General features: G+C 34.0%; 1 protein-coding gene across 6 annotated transcripts in view; it reads right to left on the bottom strand.

The window, feature by feature from the left end:
* The window catches only part of HEATR5A (HEAT repeat containing 5A), a 172,557-nt gene that overhangs the window by 35,928 nt on the left and 112,823 nt on the right, over nt 1–23,806 (bottom strand). For all 6 annotated transcript variants that reach the window (XR_012486423.1, XR_012486424.1, XM_074289563.1 and 3 more), the window contains exons 23-28: nt 19,563–19,742; nt 16,844–17,083; nt 14,201–14,382; nt 13,284–13,352; nt 11,164–11,343; nt 939–1,173 (exon numbers count right to left, since the gene is read on the bottom strand). Coding sequence is in view for 4 of the 6 variants with exons in the window: in XM_074289563.1 (XP_074145664.1) it covers nt 939–1,173; nt 11,164–11,343; nt 13,284–13,352; nt 14,201–14,382; nt 16,844–17,083; nt 19,563–19,742 (1,086 nt within the window). In the remaining 2 variants the exon portion in view is untranslated. The remainder of the gene's footprint in view (nt 1–938; nt 1,174–11,163; nt 11,344–13,283; nt 13,353–14,200; nt 14,383–16,843; nt 17,084–19,562; nt 19,743–23,806) is intronic.

Raw genomic sequence — 23,806 nt, 5'->3', positions numbered from 1 at the left:
TTGAGGGGAGGATGGATTATAGTGCAGAAAGAGACTTGAGGCATGAAAACAATAAGAAGTCTATAATAGTCCAGGCATGAGGTGATGATTGCTTACAGCTGGGTGGTGGCAGTATCACAGAGTAACAGGTGTCAGGCAACATATTCAAAAACAGTGTGAAAATAGAAGATTAAACAGATTAGATATGGAGGTTAATTGATAGTAAGGAGCTGAGGATAACCATTAGATTGATGTTATTGTCCATTTTGAAGAGAAACAAAATGATACCACTATCAAGGTAGTCTGTGTGTCTGTGAATGATCAGATCAATATTTTAGGCCCAGTCTAAAAGAAAAAGAATTGAGGATAACATCCACTTTACACCTGGATAACTACAAAGATGGGGGTACTCTTGTTAGTAAAAGGCAAGATAAAAGAGGGAAGAAGTGAAGGAGGATACTGAGTTTTATTTTGGACATACTAAGTTTAAAACGTCTACTGGACAGGCTGGAGATATGAGGCTGAAGGTTAGTCAACAGATTAAACATGAATAAGTAGACCTGACAATCATCAGCAAATAGATGAAAACTTAATCCACTGGAGCTGATGAGATTACCTTACGCTATAGAGGGAGAAGAGAAGAGAAGATGGCTCAAGAAAGAACCTTGGCTGGCACTTCTATTAGTGGTCATGATCTGGCAAAAAAGACTTAAGAAGCAACAGATGATGAGGAAGAGAACTGGTATAGAATCAAAACCTAGAAAGAAGAAAGTATGAAGGAGAAGGTGAAGGACTTCAAAGGCTTCATTGAGGTTAAGAAGGATGAGGTCTGAGAAAAGAATCCTTAGATTTAGCAATGAAAAGGTCAAAATAAATGTGTAGTGAACTGAATTACCAGATGAAGAATTTTTTAAAAATACTATATTTATGAACATTTAGGGTCAATTTTACTATCTTACCTTCAAGAGGAAGTTGGGAAGCAAATTCCGAAGGCAAAGTTAGGAGAGCAAAATCTTGAAGAGCAGCAAGCCAGAGTTTGCTTAATGTCCCAAGATCTGTTTGGACTAAGTCAAGAAGTCCGTCTATGGAAGATGATACATCTCTGGCATTTTCTTCCGTAGAGCCAACAATTTTCATAGTCTGCTTCTGTTTTTCAGTTTGCTTTTTCTGTCTTTCTACAGCTATTATGTAAACCTGTAATGAAGTTAATCTGTCATTAGTAAAGTCTTAAAGGGGTTTTGAAAAATTACAAAATATACTTATATCTTTTTTTAACCTTTAAAAGACAGTATTTCCCCCCAACAACATGTCCAGAAAATTTTCAGTATCTATTTATATAAGATTTCAAAGTTCCAAATTTTTCTCCCTCCCCCTTTCCTAAAATGGTAGGCAATGCTATCATGCAAAACATATTTCCATATTTGTCCTAATTGTCAAAGGAAAAACAGATCAAAAGAAAAACACATAAAAAGAATAAAATATGTTTCAATCTGCAGAGCCCATCTGAATTTAGCTGAATGTGGACAGCATTTTCCTTCATGAGTTCTTTGTATTTATCTTAGATCGTTGTGCTGCTGAGAAGAGCTAAGTTATTTATAGTTGATTAAAAACACAATGTTACCCTGGTTCTGTTCATTTCACTTTGCATCAATTGCTACAAGTTTTTCCAAGTTTTTCTGAAGTTTATCGGTTGCATTTCAGCACATTTATATACCACGGTTTGTTCAGCCATTCTCAAACTGAAGTACATCCCTACTTTTCCAATAGTTTGCTACCATAAAAAGGGCTGCTACATTTTTGTACATATAAGTCTTTTCCCTCTTTTTTTATGATCTCTTTGGGATTCAGACTTAAAAGTGGTTTTGTTGACTCAAAAATCATTCCCAGCTTTATAGTCCTTTAGGCATAATTTCAATTATATCTTTTTTTTTTTTTTTTTTTTTTTTTTTTTTGCAGGAAAGATATTTTACATTTGTGTAAGAATCGGTTGCCTAGGTCAGTAGACACAATTTTGAAACTCCAAAGGCAGGATTTTATTGCCCATCCACAAGAGGAAGTTCTTCTCCTGATTCTCCATTAATTGTATGTTATAGAAGTTACAAGACCAGAATCTCCATCCCTCTTTACATAGCCAGTCCCTGCCTCCAAGGAGTTTACATTCTTGAAGGGGGAAAATGAACTGTGAAGGGCTAGACCAGGGGTCCTCAAATTATGGCCCGTGGGCCAGATGCGGCCTGCCGGGTTATGGCAAAATCAGACCGGAAGTGACTTTCGACCTAAACTTGCATTAGCAACAAACACTTCCGGCACTGGGCTGAGGTGGCAGAGACAGAGTGTGAGGCGATACCGAGGGGAGGTGAGTACCCAGGCCAGGGTGTATGGTGTGGGGAAGGGAGAGAGATGCAGAAGACAGAAAACTGACGGCCCGGCCTTGTAAAGTAATGGAGGTCACCACAACAGATAGGCACGAGGAATGTACAGTCACTGCAGGGGAATATATGGGCTGTGTCTGGTGTGCGGGTATAGTAACAGTTAGTACTACAAGTCCCAGCTTGACTCTATCATTGTTATTATGCTGTAATGACAATGTAACGGCTTCCTCTCTAGTGCATGTTGCAGTACTGACTGCTATTGTTGCCCAGAGTGAGGCTCCTGGTCCCAGGCCATGGCCCTGTATCCATAGTGACCTCATGTCTGGCTGTTGTGGTCATCAGTTTTATCATTGTGTGCATGTTCTGTAGTTTCATAAAGAGATGGAATATTGCTAACATGTCATCACCTTATAATCACTGGGGGTCTGACCTTAGTGCCCCCCCCCACTTATCCTGAGTATGAGGGGGTGCAGAGCTGGTGTACTGCTTCATCCCCCTCCAGATGCTTAAGGTCCCCATACACTTGTGCAGCTTCAAGTCACATGATGACCTCCCCCAGAAACCCCAATGTACAATTTGTCACTGAAGCTCATTCTGCACATACAATATATCGCGCAGTTATATATCTATATGCACAGTCTTGCCTGCGATTATGATAAATACGAGTGCAGCATGTACGATCATGCAGCGCGGGATCATGAGAATTGATCCCAGGATTCAGAGGAAGCCAGGGCATTTGGGAGGGCCGCCTGAGTGGTGACTTGTGTGCAGTGAAGATCTGAAGTGGGAGAGAGAGTGCGGGAAATGGAGGCATCATAGCGCAGAGGCAGCTTGGAGGAAGTTGGGCATTGCTGTCTGTATGTCTCTGTGTGGGCAAAGTTATTGCTGGTATATTGTTTTTGTAGTGCTGTATATATAACAGTATTTTACTAATAGCAATTTGGAATCCCTTAGAAATAATGATGTCAAGAAAAAGAAAAGTTGACTTGGAGTATAGGATATTCAAACAACAGTGGGCTTATGATTACTTTTTAATGCAATACAAGGAAAGAGCTGTATATCTGATATGCCAGAATATAGTGTCTGTGTTCAAATAATATAATTTGTGTTGACACTGAAAAAAAAGATAAATATGATTGTTTGGTTGGAGAAGTGAGAAAAGATGAAATATTAAAACTGAAAAATACATTGACAACAATATTTTTGTGAAGCAGAAGCAGTAGCTAAAAATTTCATCACTGCGAGCAAGTTTTCAAGTTGCCAAGCTAATAGCACCCACTGGCAGACCATTCGTGGAGGGAGAATTTGTTAAAGAATGCCTTCTTTCTGTTGCCAAAGAGATGTGTCCAGAAAAGGCTGATTTATTTAGTGAGTCTTTCAGGATCTACAATTACATGGAGAATTGAAGAAATGGGAGACAATCTGCATCAGCATTTGCAAAACTCCACAAAAAAATTTCCTATTTTTCCTTGGCACTCGACGAAAGCAATGATGTTTGTGATTCTGCACAACTTCTAATTTTTATTTGTGGGACAAATGATTATTTTAAAGTCATAGAAGAGCTTGTTGCACTGCAAAGCATCAAAGGAACAACTACAGGAGAGAATATCTATGAAAAGATTTGCTAAACTATGAATGGTTTGGAGCTGGACTGGGCTAAACTAGCCAGTGTGACAACTGATGGTGCCCCTAGCATGGTGGGGTCTAAGAAAGGAGTAATTGCTCGCATTAACCAAGAGATGGACAAACATAATCATTCTCATCCAATAGCCATATACTGCCTCATCCACCAACAAGCGCTGCGTAGTAAATCACTGAAGTGGGACTCTGTTATGAAAATTGTGGTATCTTGTGCTAACTTCATTAGAGCTAACGCAATAAATCACAGACAATTTCAGGAATTTCTGTCTGAGCTAAATGTTGAGTATGAAGACATTCTATATCACACAGAAGTCCGTTGGCTGAGTTGAGGGAGAGTTTTGAAATGTTTGAAACTTCCACAGATTACAACTTTTCTGCTTTCAAAAAACAAAGAAGTACCAGAGCTCAATGATGCAGAATGGAAATGGCACCTTGCCTTTCTGACAGATGTAACAGAGCTACTCAACAATTTCAATATGCAATTTCAAGGAAAGGGGAAGCTCATCTGTGATATGCAATCACATGTCAAAGCATTTAAAATAAAATTAGGCTTTTCATCAAACAAGTGAAGGAGGAAAACTTCTGCCATCTCTCCACAACTCAAAATCTGTTAGCAGAAAAACTGCTGATTGCATTCCCAAACAAAACATGTGTGGATTCATTGGAAAAATTGCAAAAGGAATTCCAATTTAGATTTAAAGAGCTTCATCTCCATGAACAGGACATACAACTTTTCTGTAACCCATTTTCTATTGACATTGAAAATGTGGATACAATTTACCAAATGGAACTGGCTGAACTGCAGAATTGTGACTCTCTGAAAGATGCATTCACGTCAAGCACCTTCATAATTTCTATGCATCTCTAGACATATCCTCATCTCAGGAACCATGCACTCAAAATGGCAACCATCTTTGGCAGCACTTATGTCTGTGAACAGACTTTTTCTAGAATGAAACATTTGAAATCTCCAATCAGATCAAGACTAACGGATGCACACTTGCATCACTTGTTACGACTAGCAGTGACAAATATGGAAAAAGACATTGACATTAGCCAAAAGCAGGCCCATAGTTCCCATTGAAATACTGGTAAGTTTGTTGATTTAACTTTACTTCATTTTAAATATTGTATTTGTTCCTGTTTTGTTTCTTCACTTCAAAATAAGATATATGCAGCGTGCATAGGAACTTGTTCACAGTTTTTGTTTTTACTATAGTCGGGTCCTCTAATAGTCTGAGGGACAGTGAACTGGCCCCCTATTTAAAAAGTTTGAGGATTACTGGGCTAGACAAAGAACAAAAGATTCTTTTCATATCTCAGGCTACTACTCCTGAACACAAAAGCCAGTCCCTGAATCCAAGGAGCTTACATTTTTACATTCTTTTGGGGAAAGATGAACTAACCTCTACCTATTCTTTGATATTATTGTGGGCTTTAATTTTCTAATTCAAGTTTCATTTCTCTAATTTAATTTTCATAACTGTGGAAACCAAATAAATGCCCATCCATGTCCTACAATCCCCATCCCCTTTAAATAATTTGGTTTCTATTTCTAGTCATATGAAAAGGTATTCTAAATCATTATTGATCAGAGAAATTCAAATTAAGACAACTCTGAGATATCATTACACATCTGTCAGATTGGCTAAGATGACAAGAAAAGGTAATGATGAATACTGGAGGAGATGTGGGAAAACTGGGACACTAATACACTGTTGGTGGAGTTGTGAAAGGATCCAATGATTCTGGAGAGCAATCTGGAACTATGTTCAAAGGGATATCAAACTGTGCATACCCTTTGACCCAGCAGTGTTTCTATTGGGCTTATATCCCAAAGAGATCTTAAAAAAAAGGAAGGAGAGATGGCTGAATAAGTTATAGCATAAGAATGTCATTGTTCTGTAAGAAACAACCAGCAAGATGATTTCAGAGAAGCCTGGAGAGACCTACATGAACTTATCCAAAGTGAAATGAGCAGAACCAAGAGATCATTGTACAATAGCAACAAGAAGATTATACAACAATCAATTCTGATGGATGTGGCTCTTCTCAACAATGAGATGATTCGGACCAGTTGCAATGATCTTCAGCCATCTACACCCACAGAGGACTGTTGGAACTGAGTGTGGTCCACAACATAGCATTTCGACTCTTTTTGTTGTCGTTTGCTTGCATTTTTTTTCTAATTTTTTTCCAGTTTCATTTGATTTTTATTGTGTAACAAGATAAGTGTATAAATATATATGCATATATTGTATGTTAACATATATTGGACTATTTGCTATCTAAGGGAGGAGATGGGGGGATGGGGGGAAAATTGAAACACAAAGTTTTGCAAGAGTTAATGTCAAAGAATTATCCATGCATATGTTTTGAAAAATAAAAAAATAATATTATTAATAATTAAAAATAATAATATCAAATTAAATAATTAATTTTTAGAATACTAAAATAAATAAATAAATGAATGAATGAATAAATAGGTCTCCAACATCCTTTTCCAACTCCTCAAATTTGGCTAATATTTTTTACATCTCACTTCATAAAAATTTATTAACTTCTGCACAGATCTCCTTTCACAGGATGGATAACTGATTCCTGAATTCTCTGCTAATTCTTCTGACAGGGCTATACTAGAAGTGTTGTCCTTTCCCTGCCAACAAGGAGTCCAGAGTCATTCTTTTTTCCCATGTCATTCTGCTAGTAGGATCTAACTACTCTCTGTAGTAGTTCTCTCTGGTATAATTTATCCAAAGATATTTACCCATGAGAGTAGGAATGACCCAAATCCAGAACTAATTAGATTTCTAGCTTTGAATTCATCAGTTACTCTCCTTAACTTAATTCTTCCTGATTCAGTCTCAATTTCTTCTTCAAATGACAGGGTAAAAAGAACAGCCAACTAGATAGATTGCACAGGTGCCCACTCAATTCCTAGGTAAAGCCAGTTTTGAGAGTGCTACATTATGTGAATCATCTTGTAAAGAAACCTTTGAAAATCCCAACTCTGTCAAAACCAGACTTCATATTATATCCATACAGTAATGTAAATAGCTGTGTACTTTTCCATGGATGCACTGAACTAGCAAAAATAAACCATAGCCTTAGATTTTTGCTTTTGACTAACCATATTATGGAGATGCATAGGCCAGAGAGAAATGCCACAGGATTTCTACAAATCAGGTTACAAGAGGCTTTATTTAAATCATGCCTATGAACATAGGTGTTTTTAGTAACTTAAGCATTATACCTTACTTTAGGAGTTAATATTATCTTATATTTTCCCATGATAAAGAAGAGAAAAGTGATTAAAAAGTCAGTAATCTATAAGCCAAGTGATTTTTTTTCCTATTCTACTGCTTCTCTCCTCTTCACCTTGCCCAGACCTTGATCACAGATTCTAGTACTTTCTATTTTTAATATCTTCCTTTATGATCTACATCTGAATGAATCTACAAGCTGAATTTTATTGCTTTTGACTATTCCAGCAATGATTCCTCTTGAACTTTGTTTCCCTGTTGAATTTAATATATTACTATACCAAACTCTGTCAGTGTGTTCAAACTTTTCTCTAGATAAGAGGGTCATCATCACTCTGAGGATGACTGTTTTACCCACCCTTTCCTTTATGTTTGCATATTCCTTTTGCTTCTTGTTATAAGAATTACAGAATTGTAAGAATATTTCCTTTTCTTTCTTTTCTCAAGATAGTCAAAACAGAACAGCCATATCTGGGTCCTCTGTCTTACTTAATTCTCTCTCTTTCATCCTTGAAAATATGGAAGTTGAAGAGAGGGAAAAGGGCCCACATGTGCAAAAATGTTTATGGCAGCCCTTTTTGTAGTGATAATAAACTAGAAATTGAATGGATGTCTATCAGTTGGGGAATGGGTGAATAAGTTATTATATATAAATGTAGCAGAATATTATTGTTTGTAAGGGCCCTTTAAATGGGCGGACACAGTGCATCGGGAGATTGAGGCCCAGAAGTAATTTCTGTGGATATTAGGACTGCCTTGAAGGTGGGATCTTGTCCACAATGAGATAGCTTTGTAATGGGTGACTCTCTCGCTGATTGGCTGTGTGTGTGACCTCACAGGCCCTCTGTAAGCCCACTGCAGGCAGCAGTCGCTCTCTTTAACCTAGCGCTCTTCACCCTGGCTCCCTAGCCTGGGTGGCCAAGCCAAGATGGATAGCCAAAGGAGGTAAGGATTTTGGTAGTAAACATGTGGGTTTTCTGACCAGGTGTTCACTCGGGAACCAACAAGTCAGGGCATCAAATCAGGGCATTATGTGAGTAGGTATAATAAAGGCTTTTAAGATTACACGTGGTTATTTTTGAGAGCGCTACCAGTTATTAAGCTATAGATTCAAGAGATTGTGGCCCAAGACCTTTGAAGGCCTCAGAGGAGGCGAGCGGGGTAGAGTTCACACTGCAAAGGTCAGTGATCAAAGGTACTCTGTTGGGCCTAGGGCAGACTAGTAATTGTAACTGCCAGGAGAGCATGTTACAATTGTTGTATAAAAAATGAGCAGCATAATTTCAGAAAAGCCTATAAAGACTTACATGAATTGATACTAAGTGAAGTGAGCAGAACCAAGAGAACATTGTATTCAATAATATAATAAGATTATGTGATGATCAACTGTGATGGATTTGGTTCTTTTCAACAATAAGATTATTCAAAGCAATTCCAATAGACTTGTGATGGAAAGTATTATTCATATCCAGAGAGAGAACTATGGAGACTGAAAAGTATGGTACTCTTCACCTTTTGTTGTTGTTGTTTGTTTGCTTGTTTTTTTCACTTTTGATATGATTTTACTTGTGCAGCATGATTCATATGGAAATATGTTTAGAAGAACTGCACATATATTGGCTATATCAGACTGCTTGCTGCATTAGTGTGGGGGGAGAGAGGGAGAAAAATTTGGAACACAAGATTTTGCAAAGGTGAATGCTGAATATAATCCTTGCATGCATTTGGAAAAATAAAATACTATAAGAAATAGACAAAAAAAATGAAAGAGAAAATATGGAAGTTGGGAAGGTGTAACTTCCATTTTTTTCTTTTTGTAACAGAACTTAAGCCCATCATTATTGATTAGCCCATCCCAATTGTTCAAATGTATCAACTTGTCTAGGTTTTCCTCAGTTTCTTTGTCTGAATGGTCCTTTGTACTTTCTTCTGAAGTTTTCATTAGCAATGCCTGAATGTACCTTATTCTGCTAAAGATCCATTTTGTTCCTATTGGGCTCATACTCAATTTGCAAGTCTTCCTTAGTAATTTTGTCTTAATTTCAATCCTCTAACTTTTTGCTTTTGGAAAATCATTTTTCAAGATTTCCTATCCTTTAAATTAGATGCTGCCATGACTTGTCTGAACTTCACTGATTCCTAGGAACTTAAACTTTTTTCTTTTTCCTCAAAGTTCTTTTAGGAATGACAATTGGATTCTCACTGTGTAGTTCTGGGTCATTTTATGATTTTCTAACATATGTCATCAGTCTTTTTTTTTTTTGATCATGACTGATGATTGGGGCAATTAGATAGTGAAGTAGATAGAGCATCAGCCCTGAAGTCAGGAAGACCTAAGTTCAAATCTGGCCCCAGACACTTAACACTTCCTAGCTGTGTGACTCTGAGCAAGTCATTTAACCCCAATTGCTTCAGCCAAAAAAAAAAAAAAAAAAAAAAAAAGTCTGAGAATTCTTAGTTCTCTCCTCAACTTGTTTTCTAGTCCAATTGTTTCTGATAAGATTGCTTCCATTTTCTTCTGTTTTTTTCAATTTTCCTGCCAATATTTTTTTTTTTTTTTGTCTCTTAGAAATGAGTTATTTATTCTAATCTCATTTGCAGGGAATATGCTAATTGGGTAGGAATTTCCTCCTTCATTTCTAAGTTATTTATTTTCCTTCCAATTTCAGAGCTACTATTTCATTTTTATTTCTTGCTTCATTTGTTCTAAGTATTTTTGTAGTCCTTTTGGTCAACTCATTTTAGTTTTCTTTGAAAATCTACTTGTAAAATTGCCCAGATTAACAGAAGAGGAAAATGAATACTTTAATGACTCCATATTATTAGCTAAATGTGTGAATGCAAACTAGGATCACCTCTACCTGTTGCTTAGACTCCTTTAACTAAGGACACCAGAAAGAAAGTCAGATCTTAAGACTGACAGAAGGAGTTTTCTCACAATTGTACTATCTGAAGCAATCCATGTCTTATCTTAAAACTGTCCCCATACTGATGATTCAGTTATTGTTTCCAATGTTCCTTTGATTGCTTACTTGGGGAAGTAGAATATCTCAATTAATAAATTCAGGGAATTGTACCTGTTTATTCTTTCCCTCTTTCCTCCTGGGACCTGGAAAAATGCCTAATCTTTCATTCAATTAGAAATCAAATTACCTATTGTTGCATTGTTCCTTTTAATTAGTTGGCCTTATTTGGTTTTAACATATACAAGTCTAGTCCTAGACGAAAAGAAGGGGCCTGGCCCCAATTTGTTAAGCAATTGACATAACATTGCATAATATGTCAAAATGCTCAAAAACTGAAATTTTTATTTCATCTTTCATCCATACAATTCTGAAACCCTTTCCTGCTGTTTTGACCTTTCCTGAGATGGAGAACTGCTAATTATTGCAGGAAAGTATAACCTAAGTCCTTTCTGCCTTTATCAATTTGTAGAAGATTATGCAAAATGCAATAAAAAGTATTTTTTCAATTGATGCAATGTAGGTTCTTAAATTTCTAAGTATCATAGAATATAAAATTTAATAGATCACATATGTAAATGTGAACTTTCTTCTCCACACAAAGTTTTACAGTTTTGCTTAAAGCTGCCAAGAAAATTGATTTTACTTCTAACTATTAGAATATCTCTTTTATGTTTAACTCTTTTTAAAACAGTAGGCCATATGGAATATCATTGTTGTTTTAAGTTGGGACCAAGGATAGAGAAAGGCTCAATTACCACTTTCCACAGTAAATAAATTATCCTGAATGTGGCACAAGTTTTTTTGTTTGTTTGTTTGTTTGTTTTTAAAATCCTAAAAGCTTGGTATATATTTTACATACACAGTTAAATTTTTTTTTTTTAGTGGTTTAATAAATAAAAAGGAAATTACTGAAAACTGAATTAAAAATAGAAAAGTACTAACCTCTGCCCAGGCTTTGAGAACAGCTAGGATTTCCATAGTGGAGGCACTTTCGTTATATAACTGACTCAAGGCTTCTTTTCCAGCCTGTATTTTCGTCAAGGATGATACAAGCAATTGATGCACTCTTCGGAGATCATTAAGATCACTTACAACTCCACTTGCTATCCAGGCACTGCAAACCTAGCAGTTTGATAAATAAGATATATTTTATTTTTAAAAATTATAAATGATGTACATGTGATTTTGATGGTCTTCATTTCTATATTAGGAACCTATTTATTGAAAATAGTGTTATCATATAAAATGTTGAGGGTGGTACAGATGCCAGAACAATATAATTAATTAAAAATCATGATTTAAAAGTTGAAGAAGAAAATGAATGTAGTGATTGTAATGAAAAGTAGTAAAAACTACAAGCTGGAGAAGTTTTCTTAAGGTTAATTAATATGGGAGGAAAACAATGACAACTACTAAATGACAACTACTAAAAAAGTGTAAACAGAGAAATGTCTAGGTTAACATTTAAATGAAATTTCTAATCTTGATGGAATAAACTCCAGAGTAATTCTCAGATTAAACATACACTTAACAATTAAAATTTGGTTTAAAAAATTACTCAAATCATAAGTAATTTGGAATTTGTATAATTTAGAATAAAAGGAATTTGATAATTTGGAAAACAGATAGTTCTATTTTTAATCAATTTTTAAAAATTGCCAATGATGATATAAGATAATTCTGATGGACATGGATCTCTTCAACAATGAGATGAACCATATCAGTTCCATTTGTTCAATAATGAATAGAACCAGCTACACCCAGCGAAAGAACTCTGGGAAATGAGTGTGAACCACTACATAGCACTTCCAATCCCTCTGCTTTTGTCCACCTGCATTTTTGATTTCCTTAACAGGTTAATTTTACATTATTTCTGTTTAAGTCTGTTTCTTCTTGTGCAGCACAATAACTGTATGGATATGTATACATATATTGTATTTAACATATACTTTAATATATTTAACATGTATTGGTCTTCCTGCCATCTATGGGAAGGGGTGGAGAGGAGGGGAAAAGTTGGAACAGAAGGTTTACAAGGCTCAATGCTGAAAAACTACCCATGCATATATCTTGTAAATAAAAAGCTATAATTAAAAAAATAAAAAATGGTGATATAAGATAGAAAAGCTATGTATCTGCTGAAGACATGATTTCCTAGTTTGTGGATTATAGTTGTTTTTTTTTTAATTATTTTTTCCCCCCTCTGGCTACTTAGTTCTTTTGAGCAACTAACTGCTTAGTTGAATCTCTGAATTAGAAACACAGTGAGGGGAAATAATGTCAAACTTACCACTTTAAGCATGGAATTTAATTTTATATAATATTAGCTTCATTTTACACAAATAAGGAAAATGAAGTTTAGACAGGATAAATAATTTTATCCAAAGTCATAGAGCTACTTAGAAAGGAGCAGAGGCAAAACTTGAACTTAGGTTTTAAAAAACCTAAGTCCAATATTGCAATATAATAAGAAGTAATCATTCAATATTGTTACTTTTAGGAAATCTAATAGTATCTGCTAAAGGATTCGAATTAATGACCTAAATATTATTGGATGGATAGTAGAGTTAATTTACACAAGCTAAATGTTTCTATTTTATATAATTTAAAGTTTAATATGTAAGATTATCTGATAACTCAATTTAAAATAAATTTCATTTAAATGTTATAGTGATGGCTGCTTAGAAAATGGATCACTGTGGGGTAGGGAGATGGTGTGGTAGATAGAACACCAGCCCTGAAGTTATGAGGACCTGAGTTTAACTCTGGCCTCAGACACTTAACACTTCCTAGCTGTATGACCCTGGGCAAGTCACTTAACCCCAAATGCCTCATGGGGGGGAAAAAAAAAAGAAAAAAAGAAAATGGATCACTATAATCTTATTTTATAAGAATCCAAAGATGTAATCCTGGTTTAATAAAAATATGATCATGACCAAAATGTTCAAAAAGAGAGGAAAAGAAACAACGTTGTTAGAAAAATATATTTAAAAATCTAAACATCTGAAAGTTTGGTCTTGAAAAGGTTTCTAATTTAATACTTTGTCTTTTTAAGCCCTTACCTGACATGCTTTGGCAGTCACATCTGGTGGAGTATCTGAAGTAAAAGCTGGTCTAAGTGCTGCACCCACCTGATAATAAATAACATGAAACAGCAAATATCAATAGAAGAAAGCTTCTATTGGTTAAACTCAAATAAACTGTTTGTAATATTCTAATATAATTTCAATCCCCTCCCCTGGCTTTCTTTTTACCTAAGTATACAGTAACATTAACTTCTGAAAAGAGGTGAATAGAGAATGCTAACCAGGAAGAGAACTACACTGATATGCCTAATTTTTATTCTTTTTGGCTACCTTGGAATCATAGAAGGAAGTTTTCTTGGATCAGTGTTGTTAGAGAATTTTGAGACAAGTTATAATCTTCCTAGGATTCTTGAGGCACAACTATAAATATAATTAGTTTCAAAGAAATCTAGAACACAGATTCCATAGTATAAGACTACACTGTCTCATCTTTGGAATATTTTCACAAAGTCACATATATTATTCTCTTCTGTGACAATAATTTGTAACAAATAACCTAAAGAGAATATGAACAATCTTTTCACTATTTAGGATGTTTTATTGTTATATTAATTGCGTAGATATTTTGTGAATGATCTTATTGACAGATTTCTTCACTAATCAAATTCATAAAGAAAAAAAGTTATAACAATTTTTTCATGCATCAAAGAGCAACATAAACCATCTAGAAAATTGATACAATTGAACTTCTACTCAATTTCCTTCTCAGGCTTGTTGGAATCCCCATTTTGTTAGGAAGCTTTTAAGATGATTATCACTGATATGTTAGTACAGTCATACATCTTTTCCTAAGAATCTATAATGATAGTGATATTTAGTTTTGGAGAATTGTGGATATTACTGTGATAAAATGTATTTTTTAAATCAAAAGTTACCTAACACAAAAGTCTTACATTGGCTTGATACTGTTCAAGAATCACATGACCTGGGAATTCTGGTTCAGGAATAGTTGCAAATTGCCGAACAACTACTAATAGTGTCTGAAGACCAGAAAGACGGAGCTGGTCACTATGGTCTGTTGCAGCCATAAAAGCCATGCGGATCAAGTCAGCAAGATGTAATACCAAAAAATCATCTGATAACAAAAAATAAATAAATAAATAAATAAACAAACATCTGATCAGGAAAAAATTTATGCTATTTTGATACTTATATGAACACCTTCTTATTCTGTTTTGCGATATACTCTCATGTACTTCTTTCCTAACTTAATTTATATTTGGTTAAATAAGGCAGAGTAGGTTTTTATTGTTGTTTTTACATATGACTATGATTTCACCACAAAAAAAGTTAGTTTTTCAAACTAGAGATAATGAATATAGTTAATTCCACATGCAATAAAACTACACATAACTCCTTAAAATAGGTCCCATTAAAATCATGCTATATATTATGTTAATACCTTTTAAAACATTTTCTCCAGTGATAAGTAAAGAAAAATTTTAATATTAATATTAATTAAATTTTTAATTTCAAATTTTCTCTGTTCCCTCACCTCTCCCTTCAATGAGACAATAAGCAGTTTGATGTAAGCTATACATTTTCAATCAAGCAAAATATATTACCATATTAGTCATATTATGAAAGATGACACAGAACTTCACACATACAAAAAAAAAACACAAAAAATATACAGAAAGGAGAAAAAATTTCAATCTGTTTTTAGGACCCATCAATTATTTCTCTGGAGATAGATAGCATTTTTCATCATGAGCCCTTTGGAATTGTCAAAGATAGCTATTAGTAAATCATGTAAAATGTTGCTTCATACTTATATTAACACATTTTAAGGGTTATTTTTATTCTTTTTTTTTTTTTCCTGAGGCTGGGGTTAAGTGACTTGCCCAGGGTCACACAGCTAGGAAGTGTTAAGTGTCTGAGACCACATTTGAACTCAGATTCTCCTGAATTCAGGGCTGCTGCTCTATTCACTGCATCACCTAGCTACCCCGGGTTATTTTTATTCTAGTGTGCTGGGACTTACTTAATTTTTTTTTTTTTATTTTTTTTTAAGACAATTAGTTTTGTACTCCGGCATATTTTGTTTTATTCATTCAAAAATATTACATTTAAAACAGGTTTGTAGCCTTCATCTGAGTACAAAAAAGCTATACTTGTGTTCAGGACACACAAAAAAGGTCAAGAACTCCTGAATGAGAAAAACTTGAAAAGCAATATGATTTATGACTTTAAAAGTCCAAAGAACTAGTAAGTGATTAGTTTTATTTTTTTATTACAAGTCAGAAGTAACAATGGTAACATTTTTCTAACAGTTCTTAAGTATAGTTCTTGAATATGGACTGATCATAGTTCAATGGAAGGATTTCATACAAATCTCAAATTTCTCAGTAATTACAACCTACATCATTTCTTAGAGCATAATAGTATTGTCATATTTATAAACCACAGTCATTCTTGAAATGATAGGCACCCCTTCAGGTTCTTATTCTTTGTCACCTCAGAAAGAACTTTTAAGTATTTCTGTACATCCTTACTGCTTGTCTTGCTTAGTCCTCATTTATATTCCATTCTATTTGTAACCAACTGTGTGCGTATGTCTCTATATTCTCTTCCTTCTTTTGATTAATTCAGATGAGACTAAGGTTCAAGTGTCACTTGTTCCCCTATATCCTTTTCTCCTTATCTGTAGAAATGTCTACCTACTGGTCATCATTAAATGAAGTAAATTTCCCTAATTTTCCTTTCCTTCTCCCTTAGTATATTTCTTTTTCCTTTTCTATTCTTCTCTTAAGATCAAGATAAAGCAAAAGCTACTCCTAAGCCTTGTCTAATGAGATTATGTCTATGGAAGGTTTGAGGAAAAACGAAAATGTTTGAAACAGCCTCTGCAGAGAAAGGGAAAGTGAGTTGATAAGGCAAAAAATAGGAATGTCTAGTGGTAGCAAGGACCCAATTAAGGTTTATAACACAAAATTTTAATGGATTCAGAAGGGTGGTGTTATTTCTCTATAGGTTCACTTGTCCCCCACTAGGATTATATTCACTTTTCTTGGGTAAATTATTCTTAGTAGTAAGCCTATAGCCTTTGTCTTTTAGAATACTGTATACCAATCAACCCATATGATGGTAATTCCTCAGTATATGAACTTTTTTTTAGTGGCTTCAGGTTTTTTTTTTCCCCCAATTGACTTGGAAGCTCTGAATTTTGTCTATAATGTCCTTGGGAGTTTACATTTTGGGATTTCTTTCAATAGTTAACTCTAAAGGATGGTTAGATTCCTTTTATTTTCATTTTGTCATTTGGTTCTAATATCTCTGTTACTTTTCTTGAAATATGATTAACGAGGTTGTTTTTTCAGTCATGACATTCAGGTATTCCAATATTCTTAATTTTTTTTCTCCCTAATCTGTTTTATAGTTCAGTTGTTTTATGAGATACTTTATATTTTCTTCTCTTTTTCTAATATTTTACATTACTTTTCATATCTCTATCAGTTTTGAAAAGCAAGCATTACCTATAAAAAAGAATAGTGCATTCCTTCAACAAATTACCACTTCACTTGTCTGATACTTACTTCGTGAATCCCTTTCTTTCATTTCTTGAGCCAATGCAATATCAAAGTGGGCACTGTCTGAATTCTCACACTGGATGATTATTTTGCACACACATTCAGCAGCAAAAACTCTAGTAGCCCATCGTGGATTTGTAATTGGCCGGCATTTCTCATCATTTCTGCAGGTTAGGACTGAAGCATCATCTTCTTTATCTATTTCATCATCCTGAGTTGTATCCACAGAAGCAACAGTTGTAAAATCTAATTTTTTTAAGGAAAAACAATCACATTATAACTTATTCAAATAAATTTTAAAAAGAACACAAGTGACTGCAAATTTAAACTACAATAACTATTTCTATACTTAATAATTTATGAATCTTTGGTAATATAAATATTGTGTCTATATAGGTATGAGAATAATTATGCTCACTGGAGATGCTACTTGCCAAAATAATTACAGTTACAGTTAAACTGTATGAAATACAGTTTCTATGACATTTATTAATGAATTGTGCTATTAAGAAGGCATTAGCTTATTATTGCAATGACCATCACTATGTGACTAATGATTTTTTTTAGAAAGCTCAAATTCTCTTAAAAACAAATTAAGAAGTTGAAGCCTGTACTTTCCTGTGACAGGAAATTCACTTGTTTTCCTGTAAATACCTTATCTGTCAAAATTTACTTTTGTTTTGTTTCATCCAATTATGAACTTCTTGTAGGCAAGAAGTCTTCTTGCCTTTATTTGTATATCTAGGGTTTAGCATAGCATAAATGCTTAATAAATGCTCACTGATTTACCTTAACAGCAAAAATGTTAAAGGACAAAGTTCTTTTCATATACCTGAAAAAAAAAAACTAAAGACTTATCAAATTATTTTATTATTAAGTTAATTAAGTGAAAAAAGTCAAATAGACAGTGAATTGGCACACAACATTGTGAACTTTTTTATTGAACTTTTGATTTGTTTAAGGGCAGGCTCACTGGATGGGGTGAGGAATAGGGTGGGGAATCCAGAGTGGCCTATGATTCAAAAACATGGGCATCAAAAAACAAAAACAACAACAACAAAACCCCCAACTCACCTAAAAACAATATGGTGAGATTAAGAAAACTGTATTTAAAGGGATAAGGAAAAAGAGATAATTTTAACTGACATTTATATACGTATGTAGCACTTTAAATACGGTATTCCCTTAAAATGGAAAACACCAGAATATCTTACTTTTTTGGGAAGAGATATTTGAATTTGTCAAAAAAGAAAAAACTATATTTTTTTCATAAAATGTCTTCATTTTTGTGCCATAACCATAAAGTAAAAACATAAGAAAATGAATAATATTCACAAAGTATATAAAATGCATTTTATTTGGAATTATAAGATAAAAGTTACTAAGTTTTTCAAAAGCTTTGATCCAGAGAGCCCATTACTAGTTTTTTATTCCAAAGTGGTTTCTGATAGATTGAGAAACTTCCACAATCTATCTACAGGTCAACAGAAGAAGAATTTTTGACAATAAAAAATTCTAAACAAATATGGTATATGAGTATTGTGACAGGTTTGCCTGAGAAGATAAAGATGGAAAAACTAACACCAAAAGAACATATAGAATGACTGCAATAATATAACTGTCATAGGCCACAAAAGGATAGTCAATTATAACATGTTATTTATGTTAGTACCACAATGCCAAAGCTAAAGAATTTGTTCCTTTTAAGTAAAAAAATGTAATTGTTTTTGTTGTTGGAAAGTGTACTTTCTAAGGGAGATTACTTTTATCTGTTCAAAGAAAAGAAAATGAACTAGAATTTTAAACATGAATTTAACTCTTTTGACCTATATTCTATCAGATAATACATTAGGTAAATAGTAATATGGATAGTAGGCATTACCAATAACAGACCTGAAGAAACAGATACTGGAATCATCCATGTGCTATTTATTTTGAGGACTTATTTCACTGTAATTTTCTCAATTATTTATTTAATAATCATCTCCCCATGCTAACTAAAATTAAAAGGAAAGAGACTGTAAAGGCTGAAACTCTGAGTAGGTGCACTGGAATCAGACCACCTAGCACTAAAGGCTAATAATCCATTGGACAATACTCTATTAGCATATGCTTGGAAAATGACCCTTCCCCACTATTCTGTGCTGGCTCCATCTTTGGCAGTACACAGATAATTGTAGAAGGGATTAGGGGGTGGAGTAAGACAAGCCAGGGTCACTTTTGCAGTGGAGGAGAAGGGAGGTTTTGGAGATCTTGTGTTCTTCCCCATCACTTCTACAACTAAAGACCAAGAATAAAGACCAAGGATTTTTGCTTAAACTGACTCCAACTAATTCTAAGGCATCCGGGGTGCTAACCCAGACTTCACAAGAGACAATGATGAGTATATGTATAGCCATACTTTTAGTGATGGACTAAGCAGTGCCACAACATTTTGAGTCATGCTCTGTTTACTAGGAAGGTGATTCACTAAAAGTAACTTGTATAGTATAAAGCTAGAAATATTTCATCACAATTTAAGTACAGGGTTTGATATACTTAAAAATTATTTTAATATAAAAAAACATTTTAGAAGCTCAATATTTCCCATTTTATGGATTTTCATTCTAACACAATATGTAAAAGAGCAGAATAGTGAGTTTTAAATTTTTAGTGACAACTCCTTTTATATCTATGGATCTTACATTTGTTTTTATTATTGTAATGAGAATGTATATACACTTACCAGCTGATGAAGCAAGGACATCTTTACAAAGTTTTAGCCAAAAAGAAAGCTTTCCCACTGCCATTGATGTGATCATATGACTCAGGGTCTCTTTGATATCCTGGCACAATCTCTGATCAGATTCTTTGTCTAGTAAGTTCAACAATGCCCCCTCAAGACCCACTTCCCGGACATTAGCATCTGATAAGAGGAAAATCCATGATCTGAGTTAACACAGAAAAGAAAACTGCCATAACCAAAGAATACATTAAGAATCATTCAAATATTATTTATAAAAGTATTGGTAAAATCACATTTTCAATGACTGTGCTTCATTTAAGCTTGTTGGTGATATTTTAGGGTAGACTAATAAACCCTATAGAGGTATTTTTGAGTACTCTCATTGAGGAATGCCCCTTTATAGACTAAATATGTATCCATTAGTCATATTTTATATGGGGCTTTCTTTTTCTTTTCTTTTTTTTTTTTCCTGAGGCTGGGGTTAAGTGATTTGCCCAGGGTCACAGAGCTAGGAAGTATTAAGTGTCTGAGACCAGATTTGAACTCGGGTCCTCCTGAATTCAGGGCTGGTGCTCTATCCACTGCCACACCTAGCTGCCCCCGGGGCTTTCTTTTCAATAAATATTTTAAAATTCTTCCTTGTTCTATTTTTATAAATATCCAAAATTACCCCCAGTATTCCTCCCACTTATCTAAAAGCCATGCCTATAATAAAGAATATTTTTCAAAGAAAAAAAAAAAAAACACAACCCAAATTGATAAAAACATTGAGAAATCCTGAAAATAAATGCAATGGTATATATAATAGATCTCCCACCTCTGCAAAGAAGTGGATGGAAAAAGAGTTTTTTCTCATATATCTACCTTGGGGTTCTGCTTGTATATAATTTTGCCCTATTTACTTTTTATTATTTGATGGCTGTTCTTTCAATTTCCATTGTTGTAGTATAGTGTATATTGTTTACTTGTCTTTATTTATTTCACTCTACCTTAGATTCATGTAAGTTTTTCCATTTCTCTGTATTCAACCTAATATATGATACTCACTTACCACCATTTGTGTATCTATTCCCCAATTTAAGGATATCTACTTTGTATCCTGGGCTTTCTCTCTCTCTCTTTAAAATAATTATAACTTTTTATTGACAGAACATATACATGGGTAATTTTTTTACAACATTACCCCTTGCACTCACTTCTTTTCTGATTTTTCTCTTCCCTCCCTCCCTCCACCCCCTCCCCTCGATGGCAAATAGTCTTATACATGTTAAATATGTTATAGTATATCCTAGATATAATATTTGTGTGCAGAACTGACAGTTCTCTTGTTGCACAGGAAGAATTGGATTCAGAAGGTAAAAGTAATCTGGGAAGAAAAACAAAAATGCAAGTAGTCCATATTCATTTCCCAGTGTTCCTTCTCTGGGTGTATCTGTCCATCACTGATCAATTGGAATTGAATTAGATCTTCTCTTTGTCGAAGATAATCCACCTCCATCACAATATATCCTCATACAGTATCGTTTATTGTTGAAGTGTCTAATGATCTCTTGCTCATTGCACTCAGCATTAGTTCATGTAAGTCTCTCCAAGCCTCTCTGTATTCATCCTGCTGGTCATTTCTTACAAAACAATAATATTCCATAACATTCATATACCGCAATTTACCCAGCCATTCTCCAGTTGATTCTCCATTCAGTTTCCAGTTTCTAGCCACTACAAAAAGGGATGCCACAAACATTTTGGCACATACAGGACTCTTTCCCTTCTTTAGTATTTCTTTGGGATATAAGCCCAGTAGTAACACTGCTGGATCAAAGGGCATACACAGTTTGATAACTTTTTGGGCAAAATTCCAGATTGCTCTCCAGAATGATTGGACTTGTTCACAACTCCACCAAAAATGCATCAATCTCCTAGTTTTGCCGCATCCCCTCCAACATTCTGAATTATCTTTCCCTGTCATTCTAGCCAATCTGACAGGTGTGTAGTGGTATCTCAGAGTTGTCTTAATTTGCATTTCTCTGATTAATGACTTGGAGCATCTTTTCATGTGGCTAGAAATAGTTTCAATTTCTTCATCTGAGAATTGTCTGTTAATATCCTTTGAACATTTATCAATTGGAGAATGGCTTGATTTCTTATAAATTAGAGTCAATTCTCTATATAAATTTTGGAAATGAGGCCTTTATCAGAACCTTTAACTGTAAAAAATGTTTTCCCAGTTTGTTGCTTCCCTTCTAATCTTGTTTGCCTTAGTTTTGTTTGTACAAAGGCTTTTTAATTTAATATAATCAAAATTTTCTATTTTGTGATCAATAATGATCTCTAATTCTTCTTTGGTCACAAAGTCCTACTTCCTCCACAAGTCTGAGAGGTAAACTATCCTATGTTCCTCTAATTTATTTATGATCTTGTTCTTTATGTCTAAATCATGGATCTATTTTGATCTTATCTTTCTATATGGTGTTAAGTGGGGGTCCATGCCTAATTTCTGCCATACTAATTTCCAGTTTTCCCAGAAGTTTTTGTCAAATAATGAATTCTTATCCCAAAAGTTGAGATCTTTGGGTTTGTCAAACACTGGATTGCTTTAGTTATTGACTATTTTGTGTTGTGAACCCTAACCTATTCCACTGATCAGCTAATCTATTTCTTAGCCAATATCAAATGGTTTTGGTGACTGCTGCTTTATAACATAGTTTTAGATCAGGTACAGCTAGGCCACCTTCATTTGATTTTTTTTTTTCCATTAATTCCCTTGAAATTTTTGACCTTTTGGTCTTTCATATGAATTCTGTTGTTATTTTTTCTAGGCATTAAAATAGCTTCTTGGCAATCTGACTGATATAACACTAAATAAATAGATTAGTTTAGGGAGTATTGTCATCTTTATTATATTCGTTCAGCCTATCCAAGAGCACTTAATATTTTTCCAATTATTTAAATATGACTTTATTTGTGTGGAAAATGTTTTATAATTTTGCTCATATAATTCCTGACTTTCCTTTGGTAGATAGACTCACAAATATTTTAGGCTATCAACAGTTGTTTGAATGGAATTTCTCTTTATGTCTCTTGCTGTTGGATTTTGTTGGTGATGTATAAAGATGCTGAGGATTTATGTGGATTTATTTTGTATCCTGCAACTTTGCCAAAGTTGTGAATTATTTCTAATAGCTTTTTAGTAGAATCTCTGGGGTTCTCTAAGTATACCATCATATCATCTGGTTTCCTCGTTACCTACTGTAATTCCTTTCATCTCTTTCTTGACTCTTATTGCTGAGGCTAGCGTTTCTAATACAATATTGAATAATAATGATGATATGGACAGCCTTGTTTCACTCCTGATCTTACTAGCAAAGGTTCCAGTTTATCCCTATTAGATATGATGCTTACTGACGGTTTCAAATATATGCTCCTGACTATTTTAAGGAAAAGTCCATTTATTCCTATACTCTCAAGTGTTTTTATTGGGAAGGGATGTTGGATTTTGTCACTTTTTCTGCATCTATTGAGATGATCATATGGTTTTTGTTAATTTGGTTACTCATATAGTCAATTATCCTAATAGTTTTCCTAATATTGAACCAGCCCTGCATTTCTAGTATAAATCCAACTTGGTGATAGTGTATTATCCTGGGGATGATTTTCTGTAATCTTTTTGCTAATATTTTATTTAAGATTTTTGCATCAATATTCATTAGGGAAATTGGTGTATAATTTTCTTTCTCTGTTTTCAACCTACCTGGTTTAGGTATCAGTACCATGTCTGTGTCATAAAAGGAGTTTGGTAGGACTCCTTCAATCCCTATTTTTTCAAATAGTTTATATAGCACTGGAGTTAATTGTTCTTTAAATGTTTGGTAGAATTCACATGTAAATCCATCTGGTCCTGGAAATTTTTTCTTAGGGAGATGGTTAATAGCTTGTTCTATTTCTTTTTCTAAGATCGGACTGTTTAACCAATTTATTTATTCCTGTTAATCTGAACAAGCTATATTTTTGAAGGTATTCTTCCATTTTATTTAAGTTATCAAATTTATTGGCATAAAGTTGGGCAAAGTAACTTCTTAATTATTGCTCTAATTTCCTCTTCGTTAGTGGCGAATTCTCCCTTTTCATTTTAAAGACGAACAATTTGATTTTCTTCTTTCCTTTTTTAAATCAGATTTACTAAGGGTTTGTCTATTTTGTTGTTGTTTTTTTTCATAGAACCAACTCTTAGTTGTATTAATTTAATA

This window comes from Sminthopsis crassicaudata, chromosome 2 (assembly GCF_048593235.1).
Source record: "Sminthopsis crassicaudata isolate SCR6 chromosome 2, ASM4859323v1, whole genome shotgun sequence".
NCBI lineage: Eukaryota > Metazoa > Chordata > Mammalia > Dasyuromorphia > Dasyuridae > Sminthopsis > Sminthopsis crassicaudata.
Note: the sequence above shows the minus strand (reverse complement) of the source record. Positions and strands in the feature narration are given on the sequence as shown.